This window comes from Lissotriton vulgaris, chromosome 5 (genome assembly GCF_964263255.1).
Source record: "Lissotriton vulgaris chromosome 5, aLisVul1.2, whole genome shotgun sequence".
Taxonomy (NCBI): domain Eukaryota; kingdom Metazoa; phylum Chordata; class Amphibia; order Caudata; family Salamandridae; genus Lissotriton; species Lissotriton vulgaris.
In genome coordinates this window covers 1515320860-1515340384 of record NC_141693.1, presented here as the reverse complement: position 1 = coordinate 1515340384, position 19525 = coordinate 1515320860, and the positions used below count along the sequence as shown (strand labels likewise).

The 19525-nt window shown below is 43.8% G+C and overlaps 1 protein-coding gene across 2 annotated transcripts in view; it reads left to right on the top strand.

Annotated features, from left to right (window-relative positions):
* GNAT2 (G protein subunit alpha transducin 2) overlaps positions 1 to 18275 on the top strand; it is a 222106-nt gene extending 203831 nt beyond the window's left edge. For both annotated transcript variants that reach the window (XM_086923569.1, XM_086923568.1), the window contains exons 6-8: positions 8068 to 8197; positions 12342 to 12495; positions 16548 to 18275. In XM_086923569.1, the coding sequence (XP_086779695.1) occupies positions 8068 to 8197; positions 12342 to 12495; positions 16548 to 16738 (475 nt within the window). In that variant the 3' untranslated portion in view covers positions 16739 to 18275. The remainder of the gene's footprint in view (positions 1 to 8067; positions 8198 to 12341; positions 12496 to 16547) is intronic.
* The last annotated feature ends 1250 nt before the right edge of the window (positions 18276 to 19525 follow it).

Genomic DNA, 19525 nt, shown 5'->3' with positions numbered 1-19525 from the left:
AGCAGAAGGCCGTAGAGTGGAGGGTCGTAGAGTGGAGTGTCATGGAGCAGATTAGAGTAGAGTGACATCAAATGGAGTGGCGTAGAGTGACATGGAGTGGCGTGGTGTCGAGAAGAGACTAGAGTAGAGTAGTGTGGCTTAGAGTGGCATAGAGTGGAGGAGAGTATAGTGTCAAAGAGTAAGGTGCCAAAGAGTAGAGTATCGTGGAGTGGAGGGTCATAGAGCGGAGTTGAGTGGCATAGCATAGAGTGGCATAAAGTGGAGCAGAGTGGCATGGATTGGAGTAGAGTGGCGAAGAGTTTAATTTAGTGTCTTAGAGTATAGTGTTGGAGAGTAGAGGGTTGTAAAGTGGAGGGTTTTAAGACATGTGTTTACTGGGGTCTGAGCCCTGATCAAGCAGCATCTGCAGTCCTAGTCAGGATGAGGCACAGGCCAACCCTAAATTAACTTGTGCTCAACCCTCTGGTAACTTGACCCACAAAAGCCAGGCTTAACTTAGAGGCAATTTGTAAAGAATTTGTGCAACTCTACAAACAGTAAAACAGTGAAAACATCACACAGAAAGAGTTATACACCAGGTTAGAATAATAAATCGAGATTAATAAAAGAAATAAAACAAGACCAAAACGAAAAAAATACAAATAGTAGAACTGGAGCTATTTAATTGTAAAGATTTTAGGCAAAATAGCTCCAAAAAGCAGAAAGCGCCAATTGTGGATATCTGGTTGTGCCGGACCTGGTCAAAGCCACAAGCTCAGGCCCAGTGAACACAGTACCTTCATCCTGGTTTTCAGAGCGTTGCGAGGATCTGCGACTAAGATGCGTAGTGCAGCCGAAGAGATGCATTGGTTCTGAGACGTGGCAAGCTGTGATGCTAGGGCCTGGGTCGTTGTCGGGACTCCTGTCGATGTGGCAAGTGATGCATTGTCCAGCATTGAAGATGCAATGTGCAGTTAGGGCAATGCGTCAGCTGCAAGGCTACGATGTGGAGTCTGGCTTCATCGCCAAGGCTTCCGTCGACGAGGGATGTGGAGTCTGGCGCTGAGGATGCATCACACAATGGTGGTTCCAAAGAGGCAACAATGCAATGTGGCTCTTTGCGACAGATCTCATCCATGCAGCAGCGATGGTGCTTCGGTTCTGCTTCGGTTTTCACCGCACAGCAGAGGCAATGCACCCGTTCCACTGGATCCACAGAGGCTGGCAGAGCACCTTAAGCCGACTTCCAAGGGTCCAGGACAGAGGCGACATCTCTTGGCAGTGTAGACTGACAGATGGCAGAGACTAGGTGCAGATGCAAAGTTGATGGAAGCTTGTTATGTACCGGAAACTTCAAATTGTTTTCAAGAGATGCAAGTCTAGTCCATCTCACCCAGGCAAGAGGGCAGAAGGTCAGCACCGCAGGACACCCGTTCCTTCAGAGCAGCAGAGTGGCAGTCCTTATAGCAGCACCTCAGTCCTTCTTCCTGGTCGAGTATCCACAGGTCATAAAGGGTACTGAAGAATTGGTGTCTGCGGTCCAAAGTTTATGCCCAACTGTGCCCTTGAAGTGGGGGTAGTGCCCTTGACGTGTGGGAGAAGCTTCTAGAGGTTTTCCTTTGATGTCCCCAGGCATCCTACCTTCCCTGTCCTGGCTCCAGATTAACTCCAGGGGGTTTGCAGCCTTTTGTGTGGCAGCAGGACACACCCTATTCCTGTGTCAGTGAGGCTGGGCCCAGCTACTCCCTCCCATCCTGACAGTGATGGCCCATACAGGCACTCACCTCAGCTCCATATTGTGTCTATATGTCTAGGAGGCATACATAAAGCCCAACTGTCAGCTACACCCTGCCATGGGACCAGAGACAGGCTATGGGCACTACATGGCTATGACAGAAAAATGCCAACTTTCTAAAAGTCGGCATTAGGCTCGCAACCAGCGTCACTTTTTTCATTATCTTTAATATGCGGGGAGGGGACGCATTCATTTTTGCAGTTACAGCGATATCATAAATAAAATACGGGAAGGAGTGCATTCACAATCTTTTGAACTTTCTAAAAGCGGCATTTTCAGAATTCTAATTAAAAATAGACTTCACCATAAGTTAGGATTAGTTTTTGTTGTTGCTGGGGCACCAAACATTAACTGCTTATCTCTTCCCATTTGGAAATTAAACTTATTACATTTTATAAGGCAACACCAGACTTATCCTATGGGAGACATAGGCCTTGTAGAAGTGAAAAACTTAAAAGTACAGGTCCTACTTTTTAAATATATTGCAACCTGCCCTCTGGGCTGTCCACGACCTACCCTAGGAGTTTCTTATATGTATTAATAAAAAGGAAGGTTTGGGCCTGGCAAAAGCTTTATTTTTCCAGGTCGAAAGTTTGTGGATATCTGGTTCTGCCGGACCCGGACACTGCACACACACAGGCTACAAATGCAGGCCTGAGACATGTTTAAAATGCTACTTAAGTGGGTGGCAGAATCAGTGCTGCAGGCCTACTAATAGTATTTAATTTACAGGTCCTTGCCACCTGTAGTGCCAATTTATTAGGGTCTTAGAAGTAAATTAAATATGCTAACTGGGTGTACCATGTTTTGGTTAGCCATGGTAAAGTGTGCAGAGTTCTAAGGCCAGCAAAAACGAAATCAGAAAAATGGAGAAGGAAGGCAAAATGTTGGGGGGGAAGAACACCTTAAGGCTGACCTGTCTACCAAGGGTCGTAGAGTGGAGTGTCAGAGTTGATGGGCATAGAGTGAAGTAGCATAAAGTGTCAGAGTGTTGTGGAGTAGAGTATAGTAAAGTAGAGTGCTGTAGACCTATTTGTTTCCTGCGGTTTAATTTGTTTTGTTACCAGGTCACTGTGGATGCTGCTCTCTTTTTAGCGGTTACCTCAGCGCGGGGACACACTGGTTCAGTGTAACCAGGCGCTTTACAAATGTAATTATTGTTATAATTATTATAGAGTGCAGCGGTGTACAGTGCAGTGGGGCAGGGTAGAGTGAGACAGGATGGAGTGTCGTAGAGTGGAGTGCCATAGAGTGGAGTGACGTAGAGTGGAGTTCAGTGGAGTAAAGTGTTGTAAAGTTAAGTAAAGTGTCGTAGAGTGGAGTGGAGTAGACTAGTGTAGGGTGGACTAGAGTGGTGTAGAGTGTTGTGGACTGGCATAGAGTGGACTGGCATAGAGTGGAGTGACGTGGAGTGGAGTGGCTTAGGGTATAGTGGAGTAAAGTATCATATTATAGAGTGTTGTGGAGTGGAATAGACTGGATTGTAGTGGAGTGTCACAAAGTGGAGTGTCATAGAATGGAGTGGCGTAGCGTAGAGTTGAGTAAAGTGTGATAGAGTGGAGTAGAATAGAGTGGTGTACAGTGGCATGCAGTTTTGTAGAGGGGAGCGGAGAAAAGTGGAGGGGGGTACAGTGTATTGGAGTAGAGTGGAATAGAGTGTAGTGTAGTAGGGTATCGTAGAATGTCGTAGAGTGGCGATGCATAGAGTGGAGAGGATAGAGTAGTGTGGAGTAAAGTGTTGTAGAGTGGAATAGAGCATTGTAAAGTGTAGTAGAGTGGAGGGGTGTAGAGTGGAAGGGCATAGAGTGGAGGGCCATAGCTTAGAGGGGAATAGAGTGGAGTAAAGTATAGTAGAGGAGAGTGGAGTGGCACAGCATAGACTGGAGTAAAGTGTCATAGAATGGAGTGGCGTTGAATGGAATAGAGTGGAGTGGCATAGAGTGGAGAGTCATGGAGTGACGGAGAGTGGGGTGGCGTAGAGTGTCAGGTCGTCAACTGGCATAGAGTCGTTTAGAGTGTCATAGAATAGGGTGGCATATGCATCGTGTGGTAGTGCACTGCCATTAGGGACAACACATTTTCAATTGAAATGACCATTGCATTTGTAGAGACATACAGTTTTACTGATAAAACTATGCAGCGCACAAACAATAATGTGTGAAAATGGCATCTCCTAGTGTGTTGATTTGTTTTGATCATATTAAAATAATGGTTTCCACCGCACTTCAGAATTGCAAAACAGTTTGCTTTATTTGCGGTTTCCTAATTCTGAAATATTTGCACAGTTCATTTACAGGCATTAATATTTTGTTGTGTGCTAGAAACAAGCCTTTTCTTTCACACTCCAGATTGTCAGATACATCTTCTCACTTTGAAGTCGACAAATTAAATAAACACCAGGCTCCCTCAGAAGAAAGAGCCTACCATTTGACCTTTGGCTTTGAATGCACAGGAAATGTGACAAGATAAGAACAAAGTGTAAAGGCCTGTTAACAGAAAGCAAGGAATCTGGAAGAAAACAGTAAACTGGCTAATCTCCACAAGAGGGGCAAAGACAAAGTTGACAGCCTAAAACAAATAAAGCCAGTAAATAGAAAGCAAGCAATAGTAGGTTATAAATCACAAAGCCAAAGGTAAGCAATGGGTGGAATGCATCCTAGGTCAGCTTTCAGAAAGTCCACAAGAAGTTGGGTAGTTATGAATCAATGGATGATTGCATATCCAACTTTTCAGACACTCTCCCCCAGCCACAGATCTGGGTTGAATCTATCATCATTCTTTAGCTCACTTCGCCACTTCAGTTCAGACCCAGCTATATGCAAATCAGTCTTGACCCTGTGCCTCATGGGAACAGCCCAGCCCGAACTGCCAAGCCATGTCTTCCCTGAACCGGAAATACGCATCCTGGGACCGGTTTCTGGGTAATACCCTTTATCAGCCAGGCTAGCTTGAATCCAGTGGCAAAGTGAGCAAGGGACCCACGTCCATCATTTGTTTGCGGAGCACTTTTCACCCTAAGTGGGATGGGTAAACGTAGTGGGGGAGAAGTAGGGCGTTGCAGGTACTTTACAGTGGACTAGGCCAGTTAAAGTGTTGGTGCACCAAGATGCTTTGATGTTATAATGCTGCTGCTACAAAATGGTAAGTGCATACAACCATGCATCGCATGGCAAGAAGCACCCAATCATGACACTCTCCCATGCCGTCAGCGCCGTCTCCTGCATGTCTTGAGACATGAGACCACGTTCCTGGTCATCTCTTAGGAGATGAGCACAAACTCCTGCTCTTACGGCATGACTGCCTTCTTCAGCCCCTATGAGTCACAAGTGTTTATTTCTGATGATCTCTCATGACTTCAGTACTCATTTCTTTTCTTAAACGTGTATGACTTACACTAAGGAACACAAAGGTGAACAAGGCCTTGCTTTTGCGCACCTCTGAGGGTTTGTCGAGTGCGTTACAAATGGCAGATATTGATAGGTCTTGTTGATGTTTGGTGCAGGGCTTTTCAGGGAAAGAACCATGAAAGGGAAAAGTGCAGGGTATTAAGTGGGATAAAAAACTGGGGGGTCTCTCAAAGGAGCATGGCCAATGTAATTAAGGGTGTGGCTTAACACATAAGCTTAAAATCTGTGCTTACCATATTGTGGGACGCCAGACTTGTATATTGCTGTTTCTGTCATTGCATCCAGATATAGGGTACAAGAAGTAACATCATATATACAACAAGTCAGGACTATTGGCTTTGTCAATGGGTGTTAGTTGCATATGAATAATAAGCAGCAACTAAGGCTTGTATATAATATTGAAAAAGCTTCCACTTAAAGCCCTGGTGATACCACGACAATGTTGCTGCTCCTGAGTTTAAAACAGAAAAAGGGAAATCCAGAGAGAAAATGACTCTCTTTAAAGGATTTCCCTTTCCCTACAACGCTCCCCTGGCATGACTTCACGCAGTAACTACTCCACTAGTGAGAAGTGAGCAGTGTGCAGTGTTAGCAGCGCACATCCATGTGCCTGCTGTCACTGCAGGCCGGAAAAAAACGGACCGCCTGAGGCAGGGCACAAAACAGAGCCCTATAGGGACCAGTTTCGAGGCCTCCTTAAAACAAGCATTTAAAATGCAATGGTCTCGCCTTCGCAAAAGTTAGAGCTAATGGCATTGTAAATTACACATTTTTTATTTATGTGTTGGTTTTGAAAACAGATAAATAAATGGCATTGTCATTTACAATGCCAAACGCTTAATCACTCACAAATGCACACAGACCATGCTCTCCCACACACCATGCTCTCCCTAGAACACTCCCACTGCTGTCTCTCTCACACTGCTGTCTCTCCCACACACAGCCACACACACACCCACATACAGCGAGCCACACTCACACAGCCATACACACACATACAGAAAGCCACACACACACACACAAACATACAGAGAGCCACACACACACACAGAGCCACACACACAGCCACATACACACACACACAGCCACACCCACACCCACACCCACAACCACAGCCACACACACAGCCACAGTTTTCAGTAAGCTTTGATCCTTTTGAGTTAGAAACAATTTATGTACAGATTATGCGCCAGATGAGGGATAATTATGCAAAATAAAGCAGAAGCAGCAAACACAGGATCGCATAATTCCAGTGGCCCTCCCCATGACCTACTATTATATTTGAACTCTAACTTTTTGATGGTCAAACTGGACCTTCTCCATACCTGTCCACAGGGTGCAAAGTGATGAATCTATTGTGACCCCCACAACCTTCATCACCTTTGTCAGAGTAACAGGACCGCCCCCCACCCTAATCAGGTCTCCATACACCCAGAAGAGACACAAGAGACAAAGCCACGGCTCACAGTGACTGGAAGGTGCAGCTGCTCGCTTCTCCTCCCCAGGGCCCCTTGACAAGTGACATTTATTTATTTAATGCGTTTTTATATAGCTGTACCTAAAGGTGTAAGAGCACTTTATAAAAGGACCAGTTACATTACATAACATTCAAGGCTGCAGTAGTTTAGGCCTAAGATCAGTGTTGCATGATAACTTGTTGGTTAGTATTAAATAATGTGTTCGCGTTAGATCAAAGGTCTCTGTGCTCATGATACGGCAAGGGCACCCTAGCGCTGATCCTTTTCCTCCGATTATTATACCCAAATGTTTCTGCACTTGACCTAACGTGGCTGCTAAACCGGATTCACGATAAAAAAAAGAGTTGCGGTCTAGCTTCAAATAGATTCACCCTTCAATTGAAACGATGCACTCTAATCATAATACTATGTGCTCATTGGAGAGGGCAAAAGAACAACACTGGCCCAATCAGACCAACGTGTCTTTTGTGTGGACCAATTGCAAGCCTGGGGCAGAGGAGCGCGCAACATGTTTGATCACTGTGAAGTTGAAGTGAACCTAGAACTGGAAGGGGGCATGGAGGAGTGGATTTTTGACTAGAGTTAGGGCTGCGGTCTCTGGAGCTGTCCAGGGGGTTGCAACGCGACTATCATGGCTTCCACGTGTACTGCTGTGCTGCTGGTTAACACATCCCCAGCGAGCCCAGAGCACCGCTTGTGCCTCAGGCTGGTCGCTTTGCAGCTTTTAAACTATCTGGGCTGCCGCCTGGGTCCCGGCCGGGCCCGCTGGGAAACTCTTAACAAAATCATTAAGCCGCTGCAAACCCCTTAAATGGAAGGTCATGAAGATGTTGGAGGACAGTATTTTCCCACAGCCGCTCAACTACTCGGTTCAGGCTGGTAGACGGCCATCGGCTTGACATGGGCGCGCACAAACCAGTTAAGAGGTGAGAAGAGGGGTGGGGTAGAGGAGGTGCGTCATTTTTGGAAGCCAAGCCCTGTCCTTTGCAGACTGGGGGGCGTGTTTTTCGAGGAGAGAAAGAAATGAAAAAAACACGCCCCTCCATCCAAAACGGACAGGGCGTAGCTACCAAAAATGACATCCCAGAACCCTCTTCTCCAATGGCTGGCCGCCGTTTAGGCAGCCAGCCAATGGAGAAGAGGGGCGGGTTCAAGCCTCGCTACTCTGGAGACACAAGATCTCGCCAGCGAGACTGCACATGCGCAGCCTACGCTAGCCAAGACCTAAAAACTGCCAGTGCGACCCGGCCCACATAAAGCCCTGTAAAAGTGTAAGCAACAACGTGAAACGCTGACTCCGGAGAATGCACTATGTATTAGAAGGAAAGTCTGACCTCAACAGGTCTACTCTCAGGACAAAAGCATGACACAGGCCAGCGCGCTCACTCTCTGTGTACTTTTTCTGCAGGATGTTCGATGTGGGAGGTCAGAGGTCGGAGCGCAAGAAGTGGATTCACTGCTTCGAAGGCGTCACCTGCATCATCTTCTGCGGGGCTCTGAGCGCCTACGACATGGTGCTGGTGGAGGACGAGGAAGTGGTGCGTATGGCGTCTCTTCTTAGGTGCCGCCTTGAGAGGGTTTGAGATTCTGGAGGGGAGATGTGTCCTTAACCCCACAGTGAGGTCTCAGTACGTTAACTGTGTGGGTTACAGCCGGTCTGGACCCCATTTATGTAGTGTTCGCCCTTGTGTGTTAGAGAGTGTCTGCAGGTCGAATGTGATGAAGGCTCGGTCTGAGGGCTTCACCTGTGACGTCACCACTGGGATGTTCAGGCTTGTTTGAGCGGGTTTCTTAAAGGGAGCTGGGGATGGGAGGTTGTGGTGTGAGATATTGGAGATGGAAGGGTGACTTGGTGACAAAATGTGTCTAGAACAGTGGTCTTCAAACTTTTTAATGGCACGCCAGCCAGTGGAAAAATAAATAAATCATTGGGCCCCCCTTAAAATTTTTCACAATTATTATATTAAATTGGCAATGTTTAAATATGTCTAGACCTATTTAAATATTTCAGTGGAGTTCTCACACAGTTTTAAAAATGCAATTAAATACATGATTGCCAAACATACTATTCTAGTCAGGCAGACCGTACTAACGTGTAAAAGTATCCACAGTGTGGATATTAGAAATGGGGGTTATAAGAACATTTGGATTCCCTTCCCTTTTGACACATACTCCCAGATAAGAAATAAATGATAAAAGATGTTAGTGATGACCCATTGCAGAGCAATTTACTGCCGCTCACTTAAAACAAAGCACTGTTATCAGCATAATGCTTCTTTTGGCCAGAATTGGCGCCCATCTGGGATCACTTGAGGCTCCCCCATGCGGGGTCCGCCCCCCAGTTTGAAGACCCCTGGTCAAGGGTGAATGACTATGAGCTGCACCAAGATTTTCAGTTTTCACTAGCATGTGAATGCTTGTAAAGGGTATGAATGGATCACTAGGGCCTACGAAATATACAATGAGATTGAATAAATGGAAGTCCCACAACTTGTGCTGGAGAGAGCTGGAGGCCAACTGCAATGGTTCATAAGCAAATGAACATGTACCCAATCACGCAAGTGAGTATCGTGGGAAAGCATCAGGGTTGACTGCGCCCATTCCCAAAGCAGATGCATGTAGGGCAAAGAGGAGGCAGTTTAAAGTTAAATATAGTTGCTCTAAATCTCATTATGGGCAGAAGATTGAATGATGGCCACCATTAAATGCTTTTCAATTACACTAATAGCCATCTGCACTCTGTTAAGAGTATAGGTTGCTGATCTCCACTTGGGTGGGAATGCAGTAAAACCCTCTTGTGTACACATCACACATCACCTACCGTATCTAAGAGTAAAAGAGGAATATCATGTGAGGCACACAGAAATCCCTGGGTGCATGCAAGGGATCACATGCATCTTGAGAAGGAATAATTCTAAGAGAGTTATATATTCTCAATTACTCCATCAACGTAACATGCCTCTCTTCCCGCCGATTCATAGATCCCTCTGGATCTATCTTCTGCTCCTTCCCCGTCCATCAGGGAGCTCTTGCTCTCCAGCACCTTGACCAAGACATTACCTCAAACTAATTCCACTGTACTACTCTATTGTATAGATTTCCTTTGCTATGTTTGCACTTTACAAATCTACTAAACCCGCAGTACATACATGTAGACTTGTAGTATACCAATATGACATGCAGTAGAGAGTACGCATACATTAAACTTCACAGGGTCTGTCTTGCTGTTGTTTGTTTCACCTGCTGGATGGATTACCTTTCCCTCCCCCGTCACTGAAAACCTCCCAGATGTGGTTGGCAATACATTATTTGAATGTCTCGGCATCATGTCCTATACTTTTCTGAATTCAGGAAGGAATGGCCCTTATGCCACTCTGGCATTATCCCATCGGGCTGCAGGCTAGTGAGCGGAGTTCGGAGGAAGATTGGCTTGCATGATTCAACCATGCTCCTGTAGCCTCATTCTTGGTACGGGCTCCTGCAGTGTGGGGCTGGTGTGCACATTTTTGCCTGGCTGATTTTAGTTTTCAGTCCAACCTGATCTGAATCAGAAATAGTTGTGAACCCAGGTGGCGTCTCATAATTCAATTTCATATTTGTGATTTGATCCCACCTTCTTTTTTTATTTGTATCTTCTGATCATGCCTGCATTTCCAGACATCTGTCTACATATATCCAAAAGCGGCTCCTCCTACAGTCTCATTTCATGGTTATTCCAGCTTGAGGGAGGCAGCCAGCAGGGGTGTTTCTGGACAGCACCGAGCAAATATCCGAATATTACAATTCTCTTATGCCCACTCCTGGAGTTCTTACAGTTCTCTTATGCCCACTCCTGGAGTTCTGACTGCCCATAAAACGTAATCCTTGGTAAATGTTTTCACGTTATTAGGAGGGCAACCTAATTTCATTGTTCACATCGAACTTTTCAATTCAAAGTGCATGCATCTGTAATCACTTTTGTTTTCAATTAATTTCCGTATTTCATTTTTCAATTATTTCCAGACATTGGTGTCTTTTTCCATAAAGTTCTTTTTATTAAGTATCCAATTCCATCACACTTAAAACAGACCCAGCCAATGGTTTTCATCCCTTATAGGGAAATCATCAGGGCAATTTGATTTATCCTCCTTCTCAAAATTCTTCTCTTCGATTCATTACCCGTTTAAACGTCTGGGCTCTGAGTTAAACTAAATAGCGAATGAGCTCCTCAATCATAGTAGTATCCGATGGAGTGCATCCTGGAAGGTTAAGTTTGTTCCGAGCGTGTGCTTGGGGAACTTTTTAATAGCCTGAAGTGAAAAGTACTTCCAGTGTATCTAGGTGTGTTTACTGACAGGAATCTACAAATGCTGGCCCAGCCACCGAGCACCCATGAGCTGAGCAACGCATCTGCTCAAAATCTCACGACCTTAAACATGCCTATAAAAACTGGAAGTACTTTTCACTTCAGGCTAATGAAATGTTCCCCAAGCACACGCTCGGAACAAACTCAACCTTCCAGCGAGACAGCCAGCATATTACCAAAGAGTGACCACGAAACACGCACTCACCCATCATGGCCACCCAAGTTCCACGATGTTTCAACTGAGCAATATTCAGCTTGTCCAGTCTGGTGCCTGTAATCTTCCTCTGGTGGGCCTTCATTCAGATTCCAGTCTGTGCCAAGCCTTTGTGCTCTGCTGTTCTCGAAATATGAAACCAAGCACACGCTCCAACGATCTCAGGCATCCTCGGTTCTCCTGCAACCAATCACACAGAAGGCAAAATGTCCTGTCGCCTACAGTGTTCACTATGGTTTTGCATATGGGGCTTTTCTGTATATTCTCAGCACTAAAGAGTATCTGACGTTTGTGAAAAGCCCCTGATTGTTTGCTTTAAGCTAGACGAGAAAGCTCCAGAGCTTTTTTTGTGAAAAGACTTTGTGCCCAACAACTCTACAAATTGCTTTATTTGAGTGAGATGCAGAAACCAACTTGAGTTGAAAAACTGAGGGCATTTCCTTTCTGAGCTTATCAGACAGGTCTCCGCAGTCTAAAGTGAGGAGTTGCTTCTTAGACATCCTTAAACACTCGACATACCATAAACCAACACAATTAAACATAACATGTCAAACATAAAAAAAAGGATTTCTAGAGGTGAAAAGAGAGTATAGAAAGAGACCAATGAATACATTGTCATTGAGTTATAAAAGAAAAGAGGCCGCGTTTACTTCCAATGAGTGCAGCGAGTGGAATGATTGTTACTGTAATTCTGGAGTTCCAAAACGGTACAAGGAAGCCGTGCAGTTATGTATGTATTTATATATGTATGCAACACATTTTGTTTAGTAGGAAAACTGCATAGTCTATACAACTTAAAACCCTGGAGGAGCATCTAAATTCACTGCTGACTTTTATACCGTCTAAGGGCCAGGGGTGAATTTAGATACTCCTCCAGGGTTTTAACTAGTATAATGTCAGACGGCTGAATAAACAATGAAGATCACTGGTTCAGATGCAAAACAGGGGGAGAGTGGTGCATAGAATGGTTTAGAAATCTTTATGTTGACATTGCAGTAGCCATTTCGAAGATGCATATTAAAGCAGGCTGTGCAGGGTCATTGGGAGTTGGTCACTAAAATTATCAGCCTTCATGGACTCTGGGTAAGCAGCAGGCTTTAACATTGTGCTCTATTTTTCATAGAATCGCATGCATGAATCCCTCCACCTCTTCAATAGCATCTGCAACCACAAGTTCTTTATCGCCACCTCCATCGTCCTCTTCCTCAATAAGAAAGATCTCTTCGAGGTCAAGATCAAGAAGGTTCATCTCAGTATATGCTTCCCAGATTATGACGGTGAGTAGGAGTGGATGGGGCATAAATCGGACATACAGGCAATGCCGAGTACAACAGGATGGAGGACATTGCCACATAAACCTTCATAAGTGGGGAAGAGGAGAAACCATAAATCAGACTGAAGGTATCTTCAAGTCAATAAAAAGGAATGTGATCTTGGTCCACCTCTGTGACATTTTCATCGTTCTTTAACCGTTAAATTGGTTCTGTACCCTTGTGGAGTACAGTACCAATGCCTGGACATTTCACATTAGCAAGATTACACATTAGTTAATACATTGCAGTGTACTTGTAGGGGAAAAGTACTGGTGCAACATGGGCAACACACTGCTAATTTTGCCATGGTCCCTTCATCTTTTATAGTAAAGAACAGTCAGTTTTCATTTGCAATAGATGAACATATGACTTTACATGGACATATAATTGCCACATAGTTCCACAAGCTTGAAGCAGGTTTAAAAGTTTGCAAAAAGAAGAACCACCTGCACCCTCCTTTCGGTGAGAGAAGATTCTCCCTGATTTGTAACTGCCACAGAGGGTGCACACCCAGTGCCAATAGACTGGAATGCCAAATTATTATTGCCCTATCCTGGCAATATTAAAAATTACATCTACATTCTCTGCTCTGATCTTCCATAGAAATCACTGGTACTGGTGGATAGGTATGGGGCAGTCTAGAGTAGACTTATAGCGCTCAAGTATCCTTGACACTTGTCTCAAGGCAATCAATTATAAGCCACCTTCAATAGGTCATTGAATATATTCACTCGCTTGCCCACTGTGATCAGAAGCAACAAGTCTACTCAGAGCATCTTCCATTGTACTGCACTCTCCTCGATGTTGTTTGTGTTAAGCAAATGTTCTTGCTCATAGCCCAAGACCAAAGCTTTACTGCATCTCTTCATACAAGTCTCAAGCCACCTGTGAAGTATTCAGCAAACAAAAGTACTCTTGTTAAAGGTCTCATAAGACCATCCAGTTTGGGAGGTCTAGAGAAGTCATTCTGAATTGCTGTTTTAAAAAAAAAAAAAAAAAGACTTGTTTATGAAATAGAGATTTAAAATAAGTCTACGCCCTTCCCCTTTCATGGAGCAAAACATATCTTGTGTAATATTTAGATCCACTTTCTCCCAATGGCACTCATTCTATTGTCCAAAAAGAATGTAATTCCCCTAGGTACCCTACTCACATCAGTACTCAGACTGTGCAAACACCTGATCTAACACAACCACATACCACTGAAGATTTAGAAAAATATATATGGCTTTAATTTTTTCATGTAAGCATTACAATTTTTTCACATTTAAAATTTCATATGCATAGTCACAATTAAAATATATATATATATATATATATATATATATATATATATATATATATATAGTTAGATCATCTGAGACAATACAATTAGTCTTAAAAAACCAACACATCTATATTTTATGTCACTTAGGGCCCGATGTAGGAGCCCTAATACCGGTTGGAAACGGCCGATTTCGGCCGTTTCCGACCGGTATTAGGGTTTTCTAATGTAGGAGCATGCTTTACAGAATCGGTATTTTACCGAATCTGTATTTACAGATTCAGTAAAATTACCGAATCGGTAAATACAGACTCGGTAAAAATACTGATTCTATAAAAGCACATGTCGGTAGCACATCTTTGAGTGCCGCAGGCCTTTCAGATTCGGTATTTTACCACCCAATCCAATTGGGTGGTAAAATACCGAATCCAGGTGTGCATGCACATCTGTGCATGCACACCTGTGCAATGTGACACACAGACATGCCCTTAGGGCATGTCTGTGTGCCACATGGCACACAAGTCCGGAATTGGGGTGCCAGAGAGTGTCAAAGTGACACCCCCTGCACCCTTGCAAAAATCGGAATTTACCGAATCGATAAATACTGATTCGGTATTCACCATTGAATCCTATGGGCTTCAAGGCCCATAGGAATCAATGGGGGATACCGATTCTGTATTTACCGAATCGGTAAGTACCGAATCTTACAGATTCGGTATTTACCGATTTTGAAATACCTACATGTGCCCCCTTCTATTTTACCACTTCTTAAATACCGAATCGGTAAAATTCGGTATTTTTGAAGTGGTAAAATAGAATTACCTACATCTAGCCCTAGGTCTCCATAAAATCAGTGGATAACAAATACAGATCCTCCGTGCATTGCAGAACGTGCCATTAAAACTTGTTGACGCATTTTAGGCAACACTACAAATAACCAACTTCTTCAGGGCAATTTAAATATCATTTCCCCAATATTGTGTCATATAATATCATTTGGTAATGTCATTATCAATAAGTTATGGGCACCAACCAATCCCTTTCTCCTCAACGGGAAATATTTGAGATTTCATCCACTTCACTATGTACTGTAGCAGTTTCCATCCTGCATCCTAGCTTGCCCAGGGTATTACCCAAACACGGAGTATGTGTGTTGTCCAATAAATACTTTCTACTCTGTGTTGGCAGGGACAGCATGTGGAGTCACTCCCACCAGGGAATACGTAATAAACAATTTGTTTTTGGAGATGACCACGGATGAGTTGCGGATAGTTTTAAAAAAAAGACCTTCTGAAGGTGGAATACTGGAAAACAGAGAGGGGAGCTCTTTGCAACTGCGCTGAGAGCAGGACTATTGTTTATAGGGATGGAGAAATACCTTTTGCCCATAATCTACTCTAAATGAAAAGAAAAAAACGACAGATCTCTTCAAGGAGTATTACTTCCCACTTTATTAATTACCTCTTAATTGTCTCACTTGCCATGATGGTGATCATATTCCCCAGTTCTTATGCATAGTTCTGCGTCTGTTGATTCTGATCCAGGTTAACACCGTACAAATATTACAAATATACACACAATCTAAATATAACTTCATGCCAGTGCCAATGTGCGGTATCAGTCTAACTAGCATAGCCCTCATCTCTTTGGTTCATAGGTTTCAGGAAATTCCTGTACCATTAATGCACAAACCACGCATCCTTATCGTTCATTGTCCCATTCAGACACACAGGCGATGAGCCCTTCACACATCCAAGGTGAAATACAGTGTCAGCTGGCAAAAAAAAACCTGCGACAACACGCCAGATTGAGATTTAGCACAGCATATAAGAAAACCTAAATATAGAGCCAGATCACGGTGCTTAGATTTTAAGACTATGTGCTTAGAGCAGCCTGATCTGCCACAGAACTTCAGAGCCTTGAGATCCAGGCTACAGAAAGAGTGACAGAGACAAAGTATGTGCAAAGATATGATCTGGAGCAACTCACTGATCCAGCTTTTTCTTATTGGGTTGTCAGGGCAATCAATAAAACTGTAGGAGGAACACTAGAATGTACCACATAATCCATACATTGAGAAGTAACAAGTATCCAACAAGCTCGCGTAGTCGGACTGACACACTTGATGCTGGCAACAAAATTACAGTTGGAGATTGTGATGTTGCATCTGATGGCGTCTGGCTCAGCGCGTAATCTGATCGTCCATCCGACCCAAATTGTAAAAGGTTAATGATATTTGCTTTGGGAATAATAACGACAATAAACATTCAAATACATTTTAGAGATTTGTTAGGTGGGGAGGGGTCAAATGGTGTCTGAAACGTTTGGTATTCAGGAAAACTACAATCAATACATAAAAACATCATATATAAAAAAGTGACAGATGCCTTGATGTTTCTACCAAGAACACGGATTTCTTCCAGTCTGGATAAATGCAACATTCACTTTCACTAAATTAGTAATTGAGGCATAATCGGGGGCTGGTAAGGGAAAGGGTTCTGGAAAAGACGTAGGCCTTTTAAAGCACGGGCTCACGATCCATAATTCCATGATGTCCAGTGCGTTTCTATTCTGCAAGGCAATATCCTTAACTTTTCTTTAAATGTGATTCTAGTTCAGTAGTATAATGAAATATAACAGTAAGGTGCTTTAGAAGTTATTAATTGGTGGGGCTACTAATTCAGAAACACTTAATTCCAATGTTCTCAGTCATGCTTCTTTGTATCTAACTGATTTCTTCTCCTGCTCCCAGGACCCAACACTTATGACGATGCTGCAAATTACATCAAGCTACAGTTCCTTGATCTGAACATGCGCAAAGATATCAAGGAAATATACGGCCACTTAACCTGTGCCACGGACACACAGAACGTGAAGTTTGTCTTTGATGCAGTCACAGACATCGTCATCAAGGAAACCCTGAAGGATTGCGGCCTCTTCTAAAAGGACTGTTGCTTAAGCAGGTAGTCCCTATGACCTTACCCGTTTCAGAAGAGGAATTTTAGTGGCCAACTGTTAGCAATTCATAGCCACCAATCCCTCTCTTTTCTGAATGTAGGAAGGTGAAGAAAGAACTGACTACATCATTAGGCAGCAATTCTTCAAAGCATCTAGTTTCCAAGATTAGTGCATCTCTTTCACAGATTCCCAGTGGACCAGATGCACACTGTTAAACACCTTCATCACATCTACTGTAGCCTGCAAAAGAAGCATGGACTCATCACCTCATCCTTTAAATTGCAACTTGAGCACTAGTAGACAGGAATTGAAGCAGCAAAACCCTAGACTTCAACTGAACTGAAGCAATCCTCGCACAGGCAAACAGTGGATACAGAAGTAACAGAAACGAGGATTTGATTAACTATTGCACTTGCACAACTTATGGGCACCCCCTTCTTAAAGCGTGTTAAAGCAAGACAGATATGAAGACTTTTACAGGAACTGCTTCCAGTTTGCTTCATTCCTTCATATCTGTTTAGAACACCGAAGATCCCTGAGCAAATATGTTGCTGGTTTTGGGATCGACCAAGTAGATAATATATTGTATCCGAATGGGCATCAAAATTAGCTGAATGGCTGTCCAATTTTGTTCTCACAAAAAAGCCAAAATCTTCTGCAATGGCGCTAACATTCTAATTGTGAGGGCAAAGGAAAATTGCTTATTCCATGATACGTATAGCTCCGACTCCCTCTCCCTCCTTCTACCCCCCCCCTGCCCCACCCCCACTCACCACCCCAGAGAGGTGGGGAAGATGTTTGAATAAACATAGGAAACTTTTAATTTATCAGAATGTGTTCGTCAAACTTCCTCTAAAGCGTGAGTTAGGTACTTAAACCTTGGTTTATAGGCCCCCATTGGGAGTCTGTACCAAGGTCCAGGGCCCTTTTGCCTTCCTCTTCCATCTACAATCGTTGATTAATATGATAGTTGCACAGCGCTCACTAGAGCCTCTGTTGCAGTACCTACAACTGCAGGGTTTCTGAAGAGTAGCCATAAAATGGCAAGGATCAGACAGATGGTGAACAGCAATTGCTGCTACACTCGACTTGAACATCTGGAAGACACATGAAAGCACTACCGTGCATGGACAACTCCGCCACATCTAGCATCTCTGTGCAAGGACTAAGTTTCTCTTAACTGCTGCACAATACCAAGATAGGAAAAATGTAACTCCTACAACCCGCGGAACTGGATCAGGTGGCACAATGGAAGGATTGAAAATGGATCGTAAATTGTGGGCAGATTCAAGGATTTTTCATATATGGTTCCACACCCAGGGCAGCCACATTCACCATAATCGAGAATGATGCACGAGTCCAGGGGGGTCAGCAGTGTTCTCTAGTCTTATAGTTCTGTTGTAAGTATTGAGCTTCAGTGCTAGGTATTAGAGGTGCAGCGGAAGCCACCGTAATCCCTTAGTCACGTGTCTGTACCTTAAATATGTGTTAATTAAATAAAATTCTTCTACTTCCTCACCTACGAAGGTGTGTTTCTTTTGTTTATCTCATGGGTGGAAGCCGCCATGATAAGTAAAAATGTCATAACCACTCATTTTGCTCCACTTTTGCAGGTTGGTGAACACACAGGTACCCAAGGTAGGGCGAGCGGATTGCATGGTGGGCCAGAGCTAAGCTTGTTATATTATACACAATGTGTAGTGCTAACCACCATTTCAATGGCATTGTAGCGCATTCTCAAACTGGGGCCCTTTTAGCGTTTGACTGGACATGCCATCAGTTTACTGGGTCTAATGTTAAATTAGAAACATCCATGTGCGCTGTACCTGGAAGCTTTAATTTAGAGACCAAGGGCCCGATGTATGTCGGTCAGTAACGGCCGAAAATCGGTATTTTCGGCTGTTACCGATCGGTAAACAGGTGAATGGCATGTAGGGGGCATTATTTTACCAAATCGGTAAAATTACCGATTCGGTAATTTTACCGATTCGGTAAAATAAAAAATAAAAAACGGTAAATTTACCGATTCGGAGCCACCCATATGTAGGTGGGACTCTGAAGAGTCCCAGGAGCCTTAACAAATCGGTATTTTACCATCAAATCCAATTTCATGGTAAAATACCGATTCCGGTGTGCATGCACAAGTGTGCATGCACACCTATGCCATGTGACAGGCAGACCTGCCCTTAGGGCAGGCATGCCTGCCACATGGCACCCGTGCCTGTTTTGGGGGTGTCAAAGTGACACCCCGAGCACCCTTGTGAAATTCGGTATTTACCGATTCGGTAATGCCCATTCATTCCTATGGGCTTCAAAGCCCATAGGAATGAATGGGCATTACCGATTCTGTATTTACCGAATCGGTAAATACCGAATTCATCCGATTCGGTATTCCAGCACATCTGGAATACCTACATGTCGGACCCATTGATTTACCGATTTTAAATTACCGAATCAGTAAAATTCGGTAATTTAAAATCGGTAAATCGTTCCTACCTACATCTAGCCCCAAGTATTTATCTGTTGTTCTAGAGCTTGAATTGTGTAGGCCTGGGCTCAGAATATTTCATGCCCCTACAGGCACAGCCTGTTTAAACCACATGGAACAAGAGTACTGGGCATTTCCAACATTTCCTGCCCATTTTCAATCCCTTGAGAATAAATGAGTGAGATTACCAACTGTGCCAGCCGGGAATGAGTGAAGCAGTATTTTTCTGATCTCTGCCACGTGCACTTGGCACCTGCCTGGACAGAGGCTAGAGGCTAACCACT